At 50.0% G+C, this 23347-nt stretch overlaps 2 protein-coding genes and 1 pseudogene across 6 annotated transcripts in view; 1 reads left to right on the top strand and 2 right to left on the bottom strand.

Moving 5' to 3' along the window:
* The window catches only part of AKNA (AT-hook transcription factor), a 58932-nt gene extending 55727 nt beyond the window's left edge, over window positions 1-3205 (top strand). For all 5 annotated transcript variants that reach the window (XM_070795340.1, XM_070795344.1, XM_070795341.1 and 2 more), the window contains one exon: window positions 2044-3205. In XM_070795340.1, coding sequence (XP_070651441.1) covers window positions 2044-2305 — 262 coding nt within the window. In that variant the 3' untranslated portion in view covers window positions 2306-3205. The remainder of the gene's footprint in view (window positions 1-2043) is intronic.
* Window positions 3206-5346: 2141 nt separating this feature from the next.
* LOC109563382 (alpha-1-acid glycoprotein) lies at window positions 5347-8813 on the bottom strand. The gene is made up of 6 exons (XM_070795345.1): window positions 8645-8813; window positions 8118-8260; window positions 7799-7869; window positions 6917-7024; window positions 6671-6774; window positions 5347-5517 (listed from the first exon to the last, which is right to left on the bottom strand). Exons 1-6 carry the CDS (start codon window positions 8759-8761, stop codon window positions 5452-5454), a joined length of 609 nt encoding a protein of 202 aa, XP_070651446.1. The 5' UTR covers window positions 8762-8813; the 3' UTR covers window positions 5347-5451.
* Window positions 8814-17518: 8705 nt separating this feature from the next.
* Window positions 17519-23245, bottom strand: LOC139184657 (small ribosomal subunit protein eS24 pseudogene; annotated as a pseudogene).
* Between the last annotated feature and the right edge of the window lie 102 nt (window positions 23246-23347).

Genomic DNA, 23347 nt, shown 5'->3' with positions numbered 1-23347 from the left:
GTTTAGTGGGGTTTTCTGGTTGTTGCTTGTTCTGTTCTGTAGCATCTTCCCTATGGGGAATTCGGGGTAACTTTCAGGTCAGTCTGGTCATCAAATTATCAGAAGGCAGGGGTGTGTGGGAATCCAGTAGTTACACCAGCTTGTCTGTCCCTAAAGGAGAGAACTGGGTTCAAGAAGCCCATTCATTCATTCGGTTCAGATGATATGTATCAGGATCTCCTGGGAGCTAATTAGCTATGGGTTTAAATCGAGTACTGCCCCAGCCCCCTGATTCTGGGAGAATCCTCAGTAGCTGTTATTTATAGGGCACCAAGGCGATGGCACCCCACTCCAGTACTCTTGCCTGGAAAATCCCATGGACGGAGGAGCCTGGTGGGCTGCAGTCCATGGGGTTGCGAAGAGTTGGACACGACTGAGCGACTTCCCTTTCACTTTTCACTTTCATGCATTGGAGAAGGAAATGGCAACCCACTCCAGTGTTCTTGCCTGGAGAATCCCAGGCTGCTGTCTATGGGGTCGCACAGAGTCGGACACAACTGAAGTGACTTAGCAGCAGCAGACATACAGAGCTTTTTACCTGAGTTTTCCTATTGGCTGTACCCTGGGAGGTAGCTAAGTGTGGTTGTTTTCTGGGGGAAATGGAGCCCTTGAAAGTGAAGTAGCTTGTTCATGGTCATGCGGGTGGCCACGAGGAATGACCAGGATTTGGGGCAGGCTTCTGCATCCCTTAGCTTCTCTGAGCATCACTTCACTCATCTGTAAAATAAGCATAAAAGTGCCTACGAAATAAATGAGATAGTGCTAGTAAAGCACTTATCTCAGAGTCTGGCCTGTGGGTACCAAGGATGAAGATTCCAGTCCTGGGCTAGGCACTGCGTCTAACTGTTGAGCAACAGTCAACTGCCTTCCAAACCAGCGACACCGTTTCACATTCCCACCAGCAGTGTGTGAGGGTTCCAGTCTCTCACGTCCTCTCACAAAACTCACTGCTATCTGTCTTTGGTTTTAGCCAACCCCAGTGGGTGGGGAGTGTGTGAAGTGGCATCTCGTGTAGATTTGATTTGCATTTCCCTGATGGCTAATGATATTGAGCATCTTTTCATGTGCTTGTTGGCCATCTGTTTATCTTGTTTGGAGAGACATCTGTTCAGATCCTAGCATAGCACACTGTGCAATAATGCAAATTAGAAAGTGAAGGATCAGCAGTAAGACTGGAGTTTACCGCATGCCAAGCAACACACCAGCGAATGTCTCCAGCCAAGTCTTCCTAAACCCATTGCTGCTCCATTTAGGCAAAACGCTTCGTTGTCCCCATCTTTCACTTTGTCCCCCTCTACACACTGTATTCCATGTCACAGGTGCCACCGCTTCTTGCTCAGCACTAGTTTCCTTGAACCCTAAACTTGGGCATCTTTGGATGAATGCAGGAGTCACTTCTTGGGGAAATCTGTGCTTCATTTCGTGGCTCCTCTGCCCATTTCCCCCAGGACTTCTAAACAACACCCCCACATTCCCGCAGGACTGGGCTGGGAAGGACGCACATCCACCCCCTGCTCTGGGTGAGAGGTGCCAGACCATCGCACTCCTGCAGAATCCTAATTGTTATTGTCATGCCTCTCTGTCACTCCACACCTCACAAATAGGACTCCACGCATTACCTGCATTACCTCTCTGGTGAAGGAGGCTTGCTCCAGAACCTGGGGTGGTCCTGGTCTCCCTGAGACCAGGCGTCCAGACTAGACGCTCCAGGAAGGCAGCAGGCAGGGTTGTTCATTCACCATGGTAACCACAGGCCCCAGCACACCAGTCGGTACTTAGTATAAGGTCAGTACGTATTTGTTCAATGAATGGATAGATGGCACTGACTGCTTTCGAGCACTGTTCTGGCTTCATCCCTCCAACACATCCCTTGGCGGGGGATATTTTTCCCATTTTGGAGATGAAGAAACCGAGACTCAGAATGTAGGGGCCAAGGACCAAGCCGGGCCTGAGGCGCCCCAAGGCGTCTCCGTGGTCAGGGAACTCACCCATCTCTCCCCGCAGGTACTACGCGCCGCCAGCACCTACCTCAGCCCCCTCAGTCCGAGCAGCCGCCGAGTGGCCCCCCGCAGCCTGCTCCCGGCCGGCCCGGGGATCCCGGCACTCCGTCCAGCTGGACCTGAAGGACCTGGAGGAGCTCAACAAGGCCCTGAGCCGGGCGGTCGAGGCTGCCGAGAGCGTCCGCTCCACCACCCAGCACATGAGCCGCTCGCTGTCGGCCGAGCTGCGCCAGGCCCGCAGCCTGCGGGGCTCCTGCCTCTTCTGACTGCGCTCGAGGCTCAGGGACACGTGGCGGGCAGGGAGCTGGCAGTCGCCCCCCGCCCCAGGCCAGAGGGCGCTGAGCCACTCCCAGAGGCCCCACAGACCCTCACGAGGAAGGCTCCCTCCGCCCCGGGCCCTGCCTTCTCAGCCTCCGTGCTTCCAAAACGGAACAAGTGGCAGTGGGTGACTCAGAGAAGCCACTTCCTAGCCCTGAAGGAGGTTGAGGCTGGGACTGAGGCCACCCTCTGCCCAGACGCCATCTCTGGGAGGCCCCTGGCCTGCACGCGTCCATCTCCAGCTAATAATATGTATTTTATATATGATGGACAGGTTTTTTTTTTTTCTTTAACTGAGGCATTTTTCTGGCCTTGAATCCTTCTTAGGAGGCCAGATAAGAGGGGACGGGGCCAGGGTCTCTGGTGAAAACTTGTCCCCCACCTGTGACCAGCCACTCCAGAGTAGGCGTCTCTGGGAAGAACGTGGCCGGGGACTTTCCTTCTGGTGACTGGTGGTCGGTCTGTGGGGTACTTTGAGGCCATTGGAATATCTTAGAAGCACCCAGCTTCCCCATGGTCAAGCAGCCTTTCCCACAGGCTTGCTGCGATGGAGACACCCCACTGGGGGCCCCGGAAAGTCGTCTACCACGGTCCTGCCTCAGTACCTCATGCCGAGACCCCTGGCTCTCCCCTCGGACTCCTGTGGAACTGGGCCAGTGGCCAGCTTCCTGCCGGCTCCCGGTGTGTGCCCCTGAGGCCAGGCCATCTGCTCCCCAACCCTGTAGCAGCTCAGACCTCAGCTTTTCTGGAATGTGTGTGCATCACTGATATTTGTATATTTGGGGCATTAAAAAAATCTATTTTCGTTATGAGAGCAAATAAATAAAAGTGAATATTGATCTTTAAAATTGTTTTATGTGTATTTTTTGGCCATGCCACGTGGCACGCGGGATCTTAGTTCCCTGACCAGGACTGAACCCGCGCCCCCTGTAGTGGCAGCATGGAGTCCTAACACTGGCTTGCCATGGAAGTCCTACATAGTAATCTTAAGAAATGGAGGTCAAAGAACACCCCAAACATTCGCAAACCCACCCACGTCTGTGGTATATGTCATCCACTTATGGTTTCTAAGGTCACGTTAGGGGACAAAAGACTCAGTGCTGAGCGGAGCCCTCTCCCGGAGGGCAGGTTGGGCGCGCATTTCCAGACTCGACCTGCCTGCCTCTTGGCGCCATCTGTTTCTCCAACGTAAAGTTGGAGAAACAACGCTCAGAACCGTGAAGCTTTCTGCCGGATGGGGCTGCGAGGAGAGGCCATCTGGCCAAGCCTCTCTTGTGAGACATTGTGAGCAAATTGGTGTCTGGGTGAGCACACACCTGGACTCTCTTTCCAGTGCTCCTTTTGACACCAAACAACAGCTGCTATTTACTGAGTGTCTCCTAGATGCCAATCCTTGAGCTAAGTGTGCCCCCATTTTATTGATGAGGAGACCGAGGTTCCATCTACTGGAACTTGTGATGGTCCGACTCCAAAGTCCGTGTTCTTTGTAACTGTTTTATTCTCCCTAAACCTCCATGACATTTTCTCCCTGACTCCTGCTTCCTCTTCCCTTGGCCTTTTCTTCAGTCTTTCCCACCTCTCATCTCACTTGCTTCTCTGGAACCCATTTCGATTTCATTTTTCAGCTGATCCTTCTCAGGAGAGTTGACAATGGCATCTTGCTGAGATGAAGGATTTCTTGTAGGTTCTGAGCCTCCAGGCCCACACCGTCATGGGACGTGGATGGGAAGGTGGAGCCCAAGGTGGGGACCCAGGGCAGTGTCTCCAGCCTCACTGCCCCAGGCACAGCAGGACTGCAGCTTTGGACAAAGGATGCTGGAGTCTTGGGGGTGTGGCTCTTTGGAGGATGCAGGTGTGTGAGCCACAGGACTGGGTTTCAGGAGCGAGGGTTGTGGTCCTCTCACTCCAGATGGCTTAGGACCTGTGTACACAGAACACTTGAATTATTCAGTCCAACTTCTCTGCCACGTGCATCATGCTGCTTCTCTCCTGTGACCACATATCGCAGAACGCTTGGGTCTGGAAGGAGAACAGCCTTCTTTTATATTTTTTTAATGTTTATCTATTTATTTATTTGGCTGCACCGGGGCCTTAGTTGCTACACATGGGATCTTTGTTGTTGCATGTGGGATCAGTTCCCTGACCAGGGATTGAGCCCAGGCCCCCTGCATTGGGAGCATGGAGTCTTAGCCGCTGGACCACCAGGGAAGTCCCAGACACCAGCCTTCCTTGCTCAACTCCTGGCTTCAGACTCAGTCCTCTTTGCACCTCTAAGTGGGTCTGCCTTGGACATGGCTCCATGGCAAGAGCTCTGATCACTGTAAGTTGTCTGGATTTGAGAGACCCTCCTTACCCTTAGGTGTCCTTTCTTCCTTCTGGGTGACAGGCAGGCACTCTGGGGACACCTCGAGGAGACACACAGCCCCTCTGGCCTGGCCCCGAGTCCCCTGAGCCTCCATCCAGCCCCTGCCCTGGCCCAGGCACCTGCCTCTTCCAGGATGCTCAGGAAGACTCCGAGCCGGTCTCCCTGCCTCCTGCTTTGCCCCTCCCAACTCACCTCCCCAGATGGCCAGGGTGACATCTATTAATAAAGTAAGGACCCTGGTGCTTGGCACCACACTCCTGAGTCTTCACCACCCTCTATCTACCTGACCTCCTGCTCATGGTCCTCTGCCTCGATATTCCTTAAACAGATCTTTGGCTTCAGTGGGAATAGCAGGTGCTATCAAGCTCTAATCTTTCTAGAGTGGTTCAGGCGCCCCTTCCAGGTAGCCTTCCCAGACTTCCCCACTAGAAGGAACCTTCCCCGTGCTGGGCTCCCAGGGCACTCAGTGCATATGGCTGTCCATTCTGGCACAGGTGCTGGGGACCACAGCAAGGGCTTTTCCATCCAGGGATCCACTCAGGGCATCTGATCAGCCAGGGCTGACCTCAGTTGACTCAGGCGGGCACATGAATGAATGAATGAACGCTCGAAGGACAACCTGACTGCACCGAAACAAACTTTATTGATGCAACCGAGGGAACTGAGTTACAAACAGTGAGCAGGGGGCTGCGGGTGGGCCCTCGTAGCCCCCAGGATCCTGGCCCAATACTAGGATGCTTCTGTCTCCTTCTTCCTTTCCTCCTCATGCTGCTTCTCCAGCGGCCCACATGCATCCTAGTGGGAGAAGACAGCACATGGCCAGGGAAGGGTGGGCTGGGCTGGGCTGGGCAGGAGGCAAGGCCGAGTGAGCTCAGGAGACCGACAGGCCAGGCCTGGCAGCGGGCACGGAGCGGGGGTGAGGGGAGGGGTCGGCCAGAAAGAGACTCTGGGTCTTTGGAGGGGAATGAGCTCTGGACTGTGGCACCAGCCCACGCAGGGCTCCGGCTGGGTGACCTTGGACAGGTTATTTTCTCTCTCCACATCTCAGCTTATTCACCACTGAAACAGAGGCTCAGACCCTCAACAACTGGCGTGTCTGAGCACTCATGCCCTGTCTGCCCTTCTGTTATCTCCTGGATTCCTCGCACTGTTTTGAAGATGGTGAGAGGGAGGTTCAGGGCAGCCTGGGGCCTGTCCCCCCAGCCAGCAGATGGGGGAGGTAGGCTGCTGGCCGCAGGAGCAACTCCAGTGCCTGTGTTCATAATCTCTTTTCCGCGGTTCCCAAAAATGGGGGGCGGTGATTTGCGCCACTGGTGGTCATGGGAAATGACCTTCAGTGGCAGGCAGATGGAGATGTTTTGATTTTAATAATCGTGATAGTATTCCACATATATCAAGAAAGGGTAGCCAGCTCATCAGCTCTGTGACTTCAGATAGTGCACAGGACAAGACCGAGTAAAGCCTTTCATTTAACAGATTTAAAGGAAAGCATTAAGAGGACACAGAAAATTCTCAGTTATAGCAAAAATCGGGACAGCGGTCCTAGACTTGCGGTTGGGGTGACTCCAAAACCATAAGACCTATTGCCCGTCACACAGGCATTAGAGGCCTGGGGCGTGGCAAGCAGCAGCTGTAAATGATCATTCCCTGTACATACAGGGAATTCTCTTCTCCGTTTGCCGCAACTTGGCTCTGCTCTTCCCCCACCCCCCCGTTAGGTTTTCCAGTCCCCCCACGGGCTCCAGGCATCCTCTCTGATTTTCCAGTGACTCTTCCCTCCTGGACACTCATCCATCCCCCGGAGGTCCTTCAGGGAAGCTGGTGCTTGATCAGGAGGTCCTGTCTCGCTGTGAAGCCTTGACAGACAGCTCCCCTCTCTAGGCCTCTGAGGCTGCCCAAGGTGGGGCCACCCTCAGGGTGAGCACTACCCCATCCTCCTTGCACTCACCTTCTTCTCGTCAGTGTATATGATTTCTGATTCCTGGATGCCTATGCACTTGATGACATCTAAGAACTCTTTCTTCTGCTCCTGGGTCACCTCCGGCTTGTCAGCTACAAGAGGGAGCAAGGGGCCAGGTGGGGATGTGGGAGGCCTAAGAGGGAGGCCAGGAAGGGCTGGGGTTCTGGGGACCTAGCCCGGGGAGTGGTGGTCCTGGGATGAGGCTTGGGTGGAGTGGGGGTTTGGGACATCTACCATAGAAGGACACCCCCACGTTCTTTGTGCCATTCCAGGAGGCAGCAAGCATGAAGGTCCTGAAGTGCTTGCTGAGCAGCAGGTCAACAAAGTGTTCTCTGTCCGACTCTGAAAAAGAGAAGACTCTGGTGAGACCACAGGAAACCACACGCTTCCCATCTCATGGGCTAGGAACAGGGATGTGCCCAAGGCCATACAGCCAGTCCGGGAAGGCCAGGGGTTCCCTGGGGCCGCTGGTCCCTCGTTCCTGCCGTGTGCCAGGCTCTGCATCGAGTGCCCTCCATGTGCACAATCTCAGGAGCCTCATGTGGACCGTGGTTGTCAAGGCCTTTATCTCCCCATTTTACAGATGAGGAAACCAGACTCAGACAGGAGCCCCGGGGCTGCAAAGTGACATCTGTTCCATTCCACCGGCTCCTACTGGGCACCCTCTTTGCAGTGTTAGTGTTAGTGGGACGTGGGTGAAGCCACTGCCTGCCCCATACAGGCTCCCTCCTTTAGCTCGCAGAAGATACGGAGTAACTGACCTGAGACGTAGGACTGGAGCCAGCCTGGGGTTTAGAGCCTAGTTCTAATTATAAGCTGTGTGACCTCAGGGAAACTCCTTGACATCTCAGTTTCTCTGTTTCCCCATCTGATCACTATGATGTCCTCCTAGGGTTGTTAGTGAGTATGAAGGGGATTAAATGTAAAGCACTTCGAACAGTGCCTGGCACAGAGCAAGAACTTGAAAATGCTGGCAGTTATTACTGATTATTTGCTGTGTGCAGGTACAAGGACCACAGAGATATAAGAAGTCCTCTGGGCCCCCTCCTTGAGGCTGAACAACCCATCATCTCCCCTCTCCACACAGCAGCCCTCCACCTGAAGGCTGGCTCTCACCAACTTTAGACAAGGTCCCATTCTGACGATAGATTTTTATGAAGCTGCAGTTGTAGACGCACTTGTCCTCACTACAGCCGGATAGAAGCGGGGAGAAAAACAGTAAGCGGTCAAAGAGAAGTGCTCGATCGCCCATCGCAGTCAATGAGTCAGATGACAATTAGAGTCAGCATCCCCACCCCCCCACCCCCCCACCCCACCGCAGTTCCATCCATGGGAAGGCTGAGGCTGAGGCCAGGAGGAAAGTTGGACTCGCTTAAGGATTTTCTGCAGCTGGGAGTGAAACCCAGAGGCTGGGGCTGGGGGTGTGGGCTCTCACATGGTCTGGTACTCTCTGGTGATCAGCTTGTCCTCTGCGTGCCTGGGCTCAAGGTAAAAGAAAGCCGCCTGGATTGCTCTAGCCGACTTATTGTACTCGGGGTTTCGGAAAGCGGAGCCAATATAAAACCACTTGCCAGAGAGCTGGGGAGAAGCCAGGAATTGGTGATGGAGCCAAATCCTTGATAGTTAGCTGGGATGAGACAGCAGATCTCTGTCCCCTTTTTGCAAACAAGGAGACTGGGGCTCCGGATGAGGAGTGATCATACAAGAGCTCACTCAGGGAACCAGGTATCTCCCCAAATGCCCCCCAGCCCCTGGGCAGCCCCTCCCCACCTAGGACAGAGTTGTTCCCTGCTGAGGGACCTTGCAAGGAGACATCTGAGTTTAGAGGCAGAGAAATGTCTCTGGAGCCTGGTCAAAATTTCAGCCCAGGCCCCAGGAGAGAAAAGGGAGGTATCAGGAGGGCAAAGGAAAGCCCAGGGAGGGAAGCAGCTGCCCATGGTGCTCAGGGAGTCAGGCACTTACCAAGTCCATGGTGGCATTGGTAATGGGCGCCACTGTCATCAGGTTGGCACACTCGGGGCTCTGGGCATCCAGCAGGGGAAGGAGGCTCAGGACAGCGAGAGCCCAAAGCAGTGCCATGCTAAGACCAGGAAACACCTGCAGCCAAGCAAGCTGGTGGTTGGAAGATGTCAGTGACTTTTAAAGGAGCTGTGGGCGGGTCCCTAGGACCCAGTTGTGACACAATCCGGCACTCTTGTGAAATGTTTTGCACAAATCCTTCTGTCCTTCCTGCAAAGCCAGCTGTAGGTAAATCTTGCAAGCCTGGGTCTAATTTGAGTCCCTAACCTGGAGGAGTTACCAGGGTCCAAAAGTTTGGACCCGAGTGGTACTAGTTAATGTGTTTAGATAATGATCGAGGGGCCTGTAAACAAAGTCCCCTGTTTTCATTGAATTCCTGTTCTATTAAGCACCAAGACTTAAAGGTAGTCAGTCAGTTCAGTCACTCAATCATGTCTGACTCTGCGACCCCATGGACTGCAGCATGCCAGGCCTCCCTGTCCATCACCAACTTCCGGAGTTTACTCAAACTCATGTCCATTGAGTCGGTGATGCCATCCAACCATCTCATCCTCTGTCGTCCCCTTCTTCTACCTTCAATCTTTCCCAGAATCAGGGTCTTTTCAAATGAGTCTTTGCATTTGGTGGCCAAAGTATTGGAGTTTCAGCTTCAACATCAGTCCTTCTAATGAACACCCAGGACTGATCTCCTTTAGGATGGACTGGTTGGATCTCCTTGCAGTCCAAGGGACTCTTAAGAGTCTTCTCCAACACCACAGTTCAAAAGCATCAATTCTTCAGTGCTCAGCTTCCTTTATAGTCCAACTCTCTTAAAGGAACCACTGTAAATCAAGTGCTGAAGGCAACTTAGAGAGTGTGGTGTATATGGGAATGAGTGGGGGAGGGATTTAGGGGTAGGAGGTATGGGCAAACATGGGATCAGTCCCAAATGAGTGTGGGGACAGCTGTGAAACAACAAAAGTCCAGAGAGGCCCCAACTCAATCCTGGAGCAGGGACATTTCCAAAAGAAAGGGACCTCTAAGTTGAATGTCTATTTCCAGTATTGAGTGAGTGAGTGAAAGTCGCTCAGTTGTATCCGACTTTTTTCGACTCCGTGGACTATACAGTCCATGGAGTTCTCCAGGCCAGAATACCGGAGTGGGTAGCCATTCCCTTTTCCTGGGGATCTTCCCAACCCACGGATCGAACCCAGGTCTCCCACACTGCAGGCAGATTCTTTACCGTCTGAGCCACCAGGGAAGCAAATGTATTGGGTTGGCCAAAAAGTTCACTCGAGTTTTTCCCTAGGATGTTACAAGGGATGAATGAATATTTTGGCCTATCCAATACTACTTAAACCGCCTCTCAGAGAAGGCGATGGCACCCCACTCCAGTACTCTTGCCTGGAAAATCCCATGGACAGAGGAGCCTGGTAGGCTGCAGTCCAGGGGGTCCCGAAGAGTCGGACACGACTGAGCAACTTCACTTTCACTTTCATGCATTGGAGAAGGAAATGGCAACCCACTCCAGTGTTCTTGCCTGGAGAATCCCAGGGACCGGGGAGCCTGGTGGGCTGCTGTCTATGGAGTCACACAGAGTCGGACACGACTGAAGCGACTTAGCAGCAGCAGCAGCAGCAACATCTAAAACAGGAAATGGTCCCTGTGTTTTCTCCACTCCCTGCTGGTTGATCAGGGAGCTTGCCTTTCTTTTTACCCATATGTTCCCAGTCCTGGAACAGTGCCCAGCAAGGAGCAGACATTCAGTATAAACCATGGAATAAATAATTCCTCTGCTCATTTGCATTTCTATGTGATGGAGTCAAATCTTTATTTGTATAAATAGATTCCAAAAATATTATTATGATAGGCTTACAATTTTGTATTCTTATTCATTTCATATATTTGCATAATTTTTCCTGTGTCAGTGTAGTCAGCGGTTGTAGTTTGAATGGATGAATAGTCTTCCATTCACTTCCTGGATTCTAACTTCCATAAACATGTCCTCTCTTTATACCTAGAGCATTTTATTTTATTTTTTTTCCCAACTTTATTAAGATGCAGTTGCCTATAGCATTTTAGATTGTAATTTTTCCTCTGAAGATATATCAGAGACCATCCAAATTTCTTTCAAGAGAAAGAAAAGCATATGTCTTTAAAAATACAAGACTTTAGTGATATTTAAAAGCTCCCCCCAATAAATAAAAATAAATAGCCCCCAAGCTACAAACAATTCAGGTATCTGTCAAAAGGAAAATGGAAAAACAAACTGTGTTATTTTTATACAATGGAATAACACTTAGCAACAAAAAAAGAATGAACTGCGGATATATACAACAACGTAAATGAATTCCAAAAACATGCTGAACAAAAGAAACCAGACTCAGGTTTCCCTGATGGTCCAGTGGTCGGGAGTCCACCTGCCAATTCAGGGAACATAGGTTCAAGCCCTGGTCCAGAAGATCCCACGTGCAGTGGGACGAGTGAGCCCGTGTGCCACAACCCTGGTCCAGAAGATCCCACGTGCAGTGGGACGAGTGAGCCCGTGTGCCACAACCCTGGTCCAGAAGATCCCACGTGCAGTGGGACGAGTGAGCCCGTGTGCCACAACCCTGGTCCAGAAGATCCCACGTGCAGTGGGACGAGTGAGCCCGTGTGCCACAACCCTGGTCCAGAAGATCCCACGTGCAGTGGGACGAGTGAGCCCGTGTGCCACAACCCTGGTCCAGAAGATCCCACGTGCAGTGGGACGAGTGAGCCCGTGTGCCACAACCCTGGTCCAGAAGATCCCACGTGCAGTGGGACGAGTGAGCCCGTGTGCCACAACCCTGGTCCAGAAGATCCCACGTGCAGTGGGACGAGTGAGCCCGTGTGCCACAACCCTGGTCCAGAAGATCCCACGTGCAGTGGGACGAGTGAGCCCGTGTGCCACAACCCTGGTCCAGAAGATCCCACGTGCAGTGGGACGAGTGAGCCCGTGTGCCACAACCCTGGTCCAGAAGATCCCACGTGCAGTGGGACGAGTGAGCCCGTGTGCCACAACCCTGGTCCAGAAGATCCCACGTGCAGTGGGACGAGTGAGCCCGTGTGCCACAACCCTGGTCCAGAAGATCCCACGTGCAGTGGGACGAGTGAGCCCGTGTGCCACAACCCTGGTCCAGAAGATCCCACGTGCAGTGGGACGAGTGAGCCCGTGTGCCACAAGTACCGAGCTCACTCTCTAGAGCTTGTGCTCCGCAACAGTGAGGAGCCCGCACACCACAGGGAAGAGTAGCCCCTGCTCACTGCAACTGGAGAAAGCCCATGAATAGCAGCAAAGACCCAGTGCAGCCATCCCCCCCCCAAAAAAAAAAGAAAGGAGCCAGACTCAACAGCTCAGGGACTGGACTTCCCGGGTGGTCCAGTTGCTAAGACTCCATGCTCCTGATGAGCGGGCCCGGGTTCCATCCCTGGTCAGGGAACTAGATCCTACATGCCTCAGCTAAGAGTTCACCGGCTACGGAAAATCCCGCACGCTATAACTAAGATCCCAGCTGCTGCAGCTAACACTCGGTGCAGTCAAATAAATAAACATTAAAAAAAAAAACTCACCCAGCACACAGACAGTGTGACTCCACTTATGTGAAGTTCTAGAACAGTCAAAACTAATGGTAATGGTAGAAATCAGATCAGTGGTTGCCTTGGCAATTTGCCCAGGGACCCGAGAAAACTTTTTGAGGCAGATGACCATGTTCTCTATTTTCATTCTGGTGGTGGTTACACACGTATTGATATGTACATTTGTGAAACTCTTTGAGCTGGAAATTGAAAACGTGTGAATTTTGTTGTATGCTGTGCATGCTAAGTTGCTTCAGTCGTGTTCGATTCTTTGCAACCCCACGGACCTAGCCCACCAGGTTCCTCTGTCTATGCGATTCTCCAGGCAAGAACGCTGGAGTGGGTTGCCATGCCCTCCTCCAGGGGTCCTTCCCCACCCACGGATCAAACCCATGTCTCCAGTGACTCCTGCATTGCAGTGACTCCTGCTTTGCAGGGGGTTTCTTTTACCATAGAGCCACTGGGGAAGCCCTTATTGTATGCCTAGTATACCTCAATTAAGTTGATTAAAAAAAAAAAAATTCTCCCCCAAAAGAGAGAAAGCAAAACCATGACAAATCAAAAAGCACTAACAACCTTTAATGCTGTACTGATATGGCAATGCAGAAATGAGTCTCTCCCTCCACATCCTTGTCAGAACTAGAATTTCCCTTCTTTTTCTGTTTTTATCAGCTCAGCTAGTGTCTTGAACTTGCATTGCTTTAACTGGAGTCTTGCAAACACGATTGGAGCGCTTCAGGAGGGAACAGTGCAGGTAAGGGAGAGGGTGATACAAGAAGGATCAAGACAGTCTGTGTGACTGGAGCCTGTGATAGGGTCAGAGGGATGGAGGCTGATGCTGGGGGTGGTGCTCTTGGTTGGAACCCAAGCTGCAGAGCGTGGAAACCAGGCCGAGGAGTTTGCAGTGTCCTCTGAGGGCACTGGGGAGAAACAGAAAGATTTTAAGTGAGGTGTGTGCGGAGGGGTAATATCAGATTTGCCCTTTAGAGAGAGCCCACTGTCTGCAGTGAGAAGAACAGGGGACGGGGAGGACAAGCACAGGAGAACGAACTTGGCAGAGCAGCTGGGCAGTTGCAGTGGTCCAAGTGTGAGATGATGGAAGTAGACAGTTTCAAGACACTATGTAAGGACATGCTGAATGCCATGTGGGCACACTGCTACCATCAGACAGGGGTCCAGTGAGGTTCTTACCTAGAGCCCAGATCTTTCCAGGTCCCCACATGTCACACACGTGGACACACACACACACACACGTTCATGCAACAACACACAAGCACCTCTGTCACTTGGGATCTGCCGCCTGATACTGCACAGGGTGACCCATAACCCTAAATGCCTTTTGTCACAGCCAACCATGTTCAGAGCCCAGGGGAACAAGTCTTCCCATATTCTACTCTCTCCCTGAAACACCAGGTGCTCTTCCCAAACATCCCGAGGTTTTGAAGGTGATGCTACTGCTGACAGGGGAGATAGCAGCAGGATTAGGATGGTCCGTGTGGCTGGAGCATGTGATGGGGTCAGAGTCATGGAGGCTGATGCCTCCATCCCTTCAGACCCACTTCCGAGTCCAGGGAAGATTTGAGTGGACTCAGAGGTAGTGAAACCTAGCAGGACCCTGCAAGGCCCTCCCAGGTAAAATAAAAACCCCTCCATTTCTTGTTGATAGAAAGGAAAAAGGGGGGTGTGGTCGGAAGGCTTATGTCTCCTAGGCCTTCTCTGAGTTCCAAAGAGCAGGCTCAAGCAGTTAATGATTAGGACAACATGGACACAGGACTCCTAGTCCCTCCGGAAGGGATGTAGATAACAACTTGATGTTTATCTTTGAGTTGTTTTGCAGAAACTAAGACCTGTACCCAGGTGGAGGATGGGGACGACATCCTGACCATGAGCACGCAGACCCCAGACTAGTTGGAAGCAGAAAGCTGATGATGGAGATTTCTGAAACAACCCCCTGTTACCTCCCCACCAACCAATCGGAAGAAGATTCACAAGCTGATCACGCATCCTACACCTCTCTCGTCACCCTTCCTGCCTCTAAAAACCCTGTGCCCCGGCCAGCTAACCAGATGGACTTGACACAGGTCTAAGCCTCCATTTTCCGTGTTGGCACCTCCTCGATGAGCTTTCTCTGCTCCAGACTCTGATGTCTCCATTTGACCTCCCTGTGTGTGGGGTGTACGAGCTTGGATCTGACTACAGAAAAAGACAGATTAATTAACTTTCTCATTCCTCCCTCTCTGCATAAAGGCCATACTTTCTTACCACATTAGCCCTTGCTTCCCAATAGTAATGAGAAACCACTGTTTTTTTTTTTTTGCAACCCGTGGTTGGGGAGGCCCTCCTGAATTAGAACTGGGCAATATTTGCAACAGTTGCATGTGGTAGCCAAGAAATATTTTGCAATGTGAAATCATTCACGTTCCTCTTAAATTCATGTATAGGTAGATGTAACACACATTAGGCATGGATCTGATTCTTGGCGTCAGCTGCTCGAGGTTGAATGTTAGCATGGTGAATGATTTATAGCTTTACAAACTTTTGAACAAACCTTAACCCATTGATTAAATTTCCCAAATGTTAATTTTAAAGAGTCAGTTTTATTTAAAAGCTTTTGATGTATAATGTTTAGTTATTTAGAACAGTGGTCTGTGGGCCTTCATTTGCTGATGTGCAAAAATGCTAGGGTCGCCCCCTGTGTGGGCAAAGGGTGAACAGGGAGGGCCAGTAAATAGCAGGACATGGTCTTTCTTTTGTCCAGAGCAATTCAGCTCCGGCCTAACCTGCATGCCTCCTGAAGCAAAACCATAGATAGTGAGTGTGATATACAATAAGTGCCCTGCATACGAAGCTGCAAATTGTGAACATGTGTTCCATCAGCATCAGGCGTGAAGTTGCAGCTTGCCCTCCGTCTCCTAAGATCCTTCAGCTCTACCATCTCCCACCTCTTCTCACCCCTCCAGTCAGTAACTCTTGGCTGTTCATGCGACGCCAGCCCCTGTATGCCAGCTGCTGTACTGTATTACTGTACTTTTCAAGGTACTGTGCTGTAAGATTAAAAATGTTTTATTTTTTGTGTTTGTTTTTATGTGTTATTTGTGTGAAAAGTAATATAAACCTACTACAGTACAGTACTATACAGCCAATCGTGTTAGCTGAGTACCTAGGCTCACTTTGTTGGACTTACGAATATACCAGACTTACAAAGGCACTCTCTGGACAGACCTCATTTGTATGTAGGGGACTGACTATAATAAGAAACATATGTTCGATCTCTACCTCCATTTCTGGTAACACAGGTCATAAAAACTCCTGGGATCTCCGAAGTGATACTTGTCTTTTTGTAGACGAACGAGATGTCCCTTGGCTGGGGGTTCCTGGATACCCTCAGAATGGGGACTGACTTTGTGATTAGAGGGTTGAAATTTTCAGCTCCACTCCTTCATCTCTGGGAAGGGAACTGGTGCTGGAGATCGTCTTGGTCACTAATGACGAACAATGATTTAATCAGCCATGCCCAGGTAAGGGTGCTTTCAGTGAAGTCAGAGCAAGGACATGTAGAGGTGCTGGGTAGGTGGCCGATCCAAAGAAGGCCTGGAAGTCCTGTGCTCTTTCCCACATACCTTGCCCTGGGCATCACTGCTATCTGACTATTCCTGAATTGTATCCTTTTATACTAAACTGGTAATCTAGTAAGTAAATGGTCTTCTGAATTCTCTGAGCTGTTCTAATAAATGGTCAAACCCAAAGAAGGGGTTATGGGAGTCTGTGATTTAAAGCTGGTGAGTTGGACGCACAGGGGACCCCCTGGACTTGTGACTGCCATTGCATTGGGGACAGTCTTGTGGGTCTGAGCCCTTAACCTGCAGGATCTGATGCTCACCCTGATTAGTGTTGAAACTGAGTCCCCCTAAATCCAAGTTTACCAAGTCCTTACCAAGTTTATGATGAATCTATCTATCCAAACGTTTATTTCCTTTCTTGTTCAACCCGTTTCCCTCATAACTGAGGGGTATCAAAGAAAAGGGGAGATTGAAACTGAGCAGGACCTGCAAGGTCTTTGCACCTTTCTAAGCCTTTCCTTGAGGTCCAAAGAGCAGGCTTAAGCAGTCAGTAAGTGGGACAATATAGACGCAGGACTCCTAGTCCCTCCAGAAGGGATGTAGATAGCAATTTGATGGTTATCTTTAAGTTGTTCTGCAGAAACTAAGACCTGCACCCCGGTGGAGGATGGGGACGACATGCTGACCACAAGCCTGTAGACCCTAGACTGGTTGAAACCAGAAGGTTGATGATCAAGATTTCTGAAACATCCCCCTGTTACCTCACCACCAACAAATCAGAAGAAGGTCCACGAACTGATCTCGCATCCTAAGAGCCTCTCCCCTAACACTTTCTTTTAAAACCCTTGCTGAACGCCGTTGGGGAGGTCTAGTCTTCTGAGCATGAGTTGCCTGTTCCTCTCGCTTGGTGCCTGCAATAAATGCTGGACTTTGCTTCACCACAACCCAGTGTCAGTAGACTGGCTTTGCTGTGCATGTGGCAAGCAGACCCAAGTTTGGTTCCATAAGAGTATCAGAACTGAACTGAATTGTAGGATACCCAGTTGGTGTCTGGGGCTTCCCAAGTGTACAGTGGTAAAGAACACACCTGCCAGTGCGGGGGACACAGAGGACATGGGTTCAATCCCCGGATCAGGAAGATGCCCTGGAGAAGGACATGGCCACCCACTCCAGTATTCTTGCCTGGAGAACCCCACGGACAGAGGAGCCTGGTGGGCTACAGCCCATGGGGTTGCAAAGAGTCGGACATGACTGAGTGACTAAGTACACGCAGTTGGTGTCTGGAAAGTCAGAGAATTGCTTGGTGTGGGAGAAAATCCACACACTTTGTGGCCAGAAGTATGTGAGCAGAGAAGACAGAAATGAAAATTTCCCTTCCAGGGAGTAAGTGGAGTGCCTCCCCTGGGAAGGAGTGAGTGGTCCTCACCCTTCTCACCCCCAGGCTGCCTCTTGTGGCAGGCGGGGGTGTGTCTCACTCTCCTCTCAAGAGGCCATCCAAGTAGTTTCTCCAAGCACACCCAGCACTCATCCTCACACAGAACAATTTTCTCCACCTTTTTATTAATACATTTCAAGGATGGTTTGGAACCTCCATGAACTGAGGTCTTCAGCAGCCCTCCCCAGCCTGCCCTTCCATCTGTCCCTGGCACAATGTCAAGAGAAGTGTGGCAGGAAAGAGACAGAAGAGCAATCAGAGCAGAGTAGGGTGCTGGTAAAGGAGCTGTCCTGGTTTTCTTGCCGTTCAGTTGCTAAGTCATGTCCGACTCTTTGTGACCCCATGGACTGCAGCCTGCCAGGCTTTCCCAGCCCTCACCATCTCCCGGAGTTTGCCCAAGTTCATGTCCACTGAATCGGTGATGTCATCCAACCATCTTGTCCTCTGTTGCCCACTTCTCCTCCTGCCTTCAGTCCTTTCCAGCTTCAGGGTCTTTCCAGTGAGTTGGTTGTTTGTATCAGGTGGGCAAACTACTGGAGCTTCAGCTTCAGCATCAGTCCTTCCAAAGAGTATACGGGGTTGATTTCCTTTAAGATTGACTGGTTTGATCTTGCTGTCCAAGGTGTTCTCAAGAGTCTTCTCCAGCATCACAGTTTGAAAGCATCAAGTTTTTGGCGCTCAGCCTTCTTTATTGTCCAGCTCTCACATTCATACATGACTACTGAAAAGACCATGGCTATATGGACCTTTGTTGGCAAAGGGATGCCTTTGCCTTTTAACACACTTCTAGGTTTGTCATAGCTTTCTTGACAAGAAGCAACCATCTTCTAATTTCACAGCTGCAGTCACCAACCACAGTGATTTCAGAGCCCAGGAAGAGGAAATTCGTCACTGCTTCCAACTTTTCCCCTTCTATTTGCCATGAAGTTATGGGACCAGATATCCTAGTTTCGCCACTTGCTAACTGTGAGACCTTGGGCAAGTTATCTAACTTCTCCTGTCTCAGTTTCCCTAGCTGTAAAGTGGGGATAATAGTAATAAATTCTACTCATTGGATTGTTATGTGCATCAATCTGTTCACATTTAGATGAACTAGATATTAGATGAAACAAACTTGCTTCTAAGGGTTCTCCTATTATAATAATCATCACCATCTGTTTAATGAGAAGTGGGGTGGTGAGGAAGGAAAGACAGACTCCTGCATTATATAAATTCTTCAGTAGATAGCAAGTTACATCCCCCTTCTCAAGATACCAACATGCAAAAATATGTCTCTATTAGATTCACGAAATATCTCCCCACCCCACATTAGATACATGAGAAAACCAGTGACCTGGGCCAGGAAGATGCCCTGAAGAAGAAACTGGCAACTCACTCCAGTACTCTTGCCTGAAAAATCCCATGGACAGAGGAGCCTGCAGGGCTACAGTCCATGGGGTTGCAAAGAGTTGAACACGACTTAGTGACTAACATACACGCAGAGGGCTAAGGTGACATGGTGAAGAGGTGAGGTTTCAATAACCAGGGAGAGGCACCACTCTGAAATGATTCACTGCCTAAGAAAGCCACTTTATATGTATACATTTTATACAAGCCATTTTATACAAGCCAAGGCTGAGCTCTGTGTCTGACAACTATTACGTGACCTGCATGAGCCACCACAAAAATACACCAGCAGAACAAAGAGTCTGAATTAAGAACTTTGAGTCTGGACTGAGGAAATACTCCCCAAATATTTGCCTAAGTCCAGATCCTGTTTTGTGATCTTGGGCAACTTATGTAACCTCTTTGGACTTTAGTTCCCTCGTTGGAAGAGCCAGGGCAATAACACGTGTCTCTGACACAGTGCGTGAGGTGAACACGGGTCACGTTCCACATAGCTCCTGGTTCGCAGAAAGTGTACAAGAAAGTGTAACCGCTGTTATTTTGAAAGGTGTTAATAGGGGTTGAACCATATGAAAACTGTGGACTTTAGAGATCAAAAAAAAAAAAGTTGAATATCATTCCATTTCACCTGGTTCATCCAACTGTTGTATTAATAGGACAATCACCTGGTCTGTGGTTGGCAAGCAGGGAAAGACATGTCACCCCCTTTTTGCTGGGGAAAAATCGAGGCCCAGAGAGAATGATTTGCCCAGGGCCACGTGACAGTCGGGAAGCTGAGACTGGAATCCACCTGCCAGCCTCCCCTCCTTCTCTCCTGTCCCTCTCTCACTTACCCAGCACCAGGCTGCTGGTCATTGTGAAATATGGCTGTCCTTGGCTAAGGCTTGATTCGCTGGGGACAGAGTGAATGCAAGCCTGGGCTTTCCCCTGGGGATGTCCTCCTTAGCTGTGTTGGGAAGAGTTGTCTTCTGTCCCTGACACTTTCTACCTGCCCTTGCTGAGAACAAGCTGGCCCCATTTCACTGGCTTTCCCAGTCAGGTCACAGAGGCCTCCTGGAAGGGAGCCTGTGCCGAGGGCGCTGAGCAGCGTAGCTTTAGCATAACTCCTCTTCTCTTTTCTCTCTGGCCCTTCTTCCTGCCTCTCTCACCCTTTGCGTCTTCACGGCTGATGACTCTCCGGAACACAGACTGGGTTGCACCCCTCTGACCTGTCCTCTCAGTTCGGTCAGTTGCCCCTGGACAGCTCCGCTCGAGTGCCCCTTCACAGCACAGACTCCATCTGGCCAACGCAAACCCTGCTCTCCTGTACAAACCTGTGGCTTGTCCTATTCCTAACCCAATACCCCAGGCTTCCCCTGACCCTCCGGTACCACTTTGAATTACTTGTATGCAAGCGTGCTAAGTCGCTTCAGTCATGTCTGACTCTCTGTGACCCTGTGGACTGTAGCCCTCCAGACTCCTCTGTTCACGGGATTCTCCAGGCAAGAATACTGGAGTGGGTTGCCAAGCACTCCTCCAGGGGATCTTCCCGACCCTGGGATCGAGCCTGTGTTTCACGTCTCCTGCGTGGGCAAGCACGTTCCTTACCACTAGGGCCACCTGGGGCTCCTTGCTACTGCCCAGATATGCAGTGCTTCTTTACTTCCAGGCCTTAACTGTTCCCTCTCCTCCCGATGCCTTTCCCTGTCTGACTAACCTCTATTCATTCTCTCTTAGCCTTAGCTTGTGATGATTCATTTTATGTCAATTTAACTGAATCATGGGGTGCCTCTTTGTCAAACATGAAAGTGTATCTAGGATGTGAAAATCTCCAAGCCCTTCCAGACCACAAATCCTGGGCTCCATGGATGGAAGTCTCAGAGTCACCACAGGACAGTGACTCCAGGGGCTCACAGTCTGGGATAGATGCCAGGATGGGGAGGGTAGAGAAGACCCAGCTGTGGACTGATGACCTAGAACCTTACAGCTAGTCTTTAAAACATAAAATCCTAGATATGAGTTCATCTTCTCATGATTTGTTCTTTCTTGTAAATGAGAAGGGCAGAAATATTCTGGTTTCTCCAACATCCCAGGAAAGGAGGAACAAGCTAAAGAAGAAAGGACTCTGAACTGAGTCAGGAGATATGGGTTTCAGGTCTGGCAGGTATAAGTATGTCCCAAATACTGAATGGGACGTGTGTGTGTGTGTGCATGTGTGTGTGTGTGCTCAGTCACTTACTCGTGTCTGACTCTTTGGGACCCCATGGACTGTAGCCAGTCAGGCTCCTCTGTTCATGGAATTTTCCAGGCAAGAATACTGGAACAGGTTGCCATTTCCAACTCCAAGGGATCTTCCTGAGCCAGGGATTGAACCCTTATCTCTTGTGTCTCCTGCATTGGCAGGAGGATTCTTCACCACTAGAGCCACCTGGGAAGTCCTGAATGGGACATACTTACACTAAAAACATACTTACTGTTGATCTGAAATTCAAATTTATCTGTGTGTCCTGTATATTTATTCACTGACTCTGGCTGACTCTATCTGCCAGGTTCTCACTCGCTTCTTCCAAAGCAGGTACTGTGAGGGCTTCTCTCAAGAATCTCACAGGTAAGAATTGTTCACACTGAAGCACTCCTAACAATCACCAAAATATGGAAAGAACCCACAGGTTATCAATGGATGAATGAGTAAACAGAATTTGGTCTATCCTCACAATGAAATACTATGCAGCTGTGAAGAAAAATGCAGTCTTGATCCACGCTATCAGGATGAAACTTGAAAACATTATGTTGCATGACAGCATTCGTTCACAAAAGGTCAGATACCACTAAGATTCCATTTACACAAAATATCCATAGAGGTTTTCCAGGGGCATGCTTCAACAGTATGTGAGCCGTGAACTTCCAGATGTTCAAGCTGGTTTTAGAAAAGGCAGAGGAACCAGAGATCAAATTGCCAACATCTGCTGGATCATCAAAAAAGCAAGAGAGTTCCAGAAAAACATCTACTTCTGCTTTATTGACTATGCCAAAGCCTTTGACTGTCTGGATCACAATAAACTGTGGAAAATTCTGAAAGAGATGGGAATACCAGACCACCTGACCTGCCTCTTGAGAAATCTGTATGCAAGTCAAGATGCAACAGTTAGAACTGGACATGGAACACAGATTGGTTCCAAATTGGGAAAGGAGTACAGCAAGGCTGTATATTGTCACCCTGTTTATTTAACTTCTATGCAGAGTACATCATGAGAAACGCTGGACTGGAAGAAACACAAGCTGGAATCAAGATTGCCAGGAGAAATATCAATAACCTCAGATACACAGATGACACCACCCTTAGGGCAGAAAGCAACAAAGAACTAAAAAGCCTCTTGATGAAAGTGAAAGAGGAGAGTGAAAAAGTTGGCTTAAAACTCAACATTCAGAAAACTAAGATCATGGCATCTGGTCCCATCACCTCATGGAAAATAGATGGGGAAACAGTGGAAATAGTGAGAGACTTTATTTTGGGGAGCTCCAAAATCACTGCAGATGGTGACTGCAGCCATGAAATTAAAAAACGCTTGCTCCTTGGAAGAAAAGCTATGACCAGCCTAGACAGCATATTAAAAAGCAGAAACATTACCGACAAAGGTCTGTCTAGTCAAAGCTATGGTTTTTCCAGTAGTCATGTATGGATGTAAGAGTTGGACTATAAAAAAAGCTGAGTGCCAAAGAACTGATGTTTTTGAACTGCAGTGTTGGAGAAGACTCTTGAGAGTCCCTTGGACTGCAAGGAGATCCAACCCATCCATCCTAAAGGAGATCAGTCCTGAATATTCATTGGAAAGACTGATGCTGAAACTGAAACTCCAATACTTTGGCCACCTGATGCAAAGAACTGACTCATTTGAAAAGACCCTGATGCTGGGAAACATTGAAGGCAGGAGGAGAAGGGGATGACAGAGGATGAGATGGTTGGATGGCATCACTGGCTCAATGGACTTGAGTTTGGGTAAACCCCGGGAGTTGGTGATGGACAGGGAGGTCTGGCATACTGCGGTCCATGGGGTCACAAAGAGCCGGACATGACTGAGCGACTGAACTGAACTGAACTTTCTTCATTCTGTTCTTGTGTTCCTTTTGCTGTTTTCTTGAGGTCTTTTTCTCCTCATACAGGCCATGTCTTGCAAGTCTTTGGACTTGTTCTTCACGTAATCCAAGGAATCGTAAATCATGCCAAAGCCGAGAGACTCTCAAGAGTCTTCTCCAACACTATCGTCTGGCCACCACCAAAATGGGTTCTGAATTCAAACTCAAAGATGACACCTGGTGTGGTCTTGTACATTTGGGCCAGTTTCCCACATGTGCTGTTTTAGGTGCTGTTGTCTTTTCAGGGTGAAGCAGGTCGATGACCATGCCTTTTTCTGAAGCAGCCGGTTGCTCATCAACTTCCTGGTTCCGATAGTTAGCGTGTTGTTCATGATGGCAGCTGAGCCTCAAGCCCCTTTCCGCTCTCCTAAGGCACCAGGGTTGTGGTACTGTTACAGCAGCCCTAAGAAACCAGTGGGACCCTGCAGGACCCGACCCCCTCATTCTCAGGCCCTCTCACTCTGAGACACCATATCTCTCCCTGTCCCCTCTCCTTTGGGGGAAGCTGCGAAAACAGGGCACCCCGCCACCCCTCCACACCTCCTCCAACCCTCAGCCATGCCAGAAACTTTCCTC

The sequence above is a fragment of the Bos indicus genome, chromosome 8 (assembly GCF_029378745.1).
Source record: "Bos indicus isolate NIAB-ARS_2022 breed Sahiwal x Tharparkar chromosome 8, NIAB-ARS_B.indTharparkar_mat_pri_1.0, whole genome shotgun sequence".
NCBI lineage: Eukaryota > Metazoa > Chordata > Mammalia > Artiodactyla > Bovidae > Bos > Bos indicus.
This window is presented reverse-complemented; position numbering and strand designations above follow the sequence as displayed.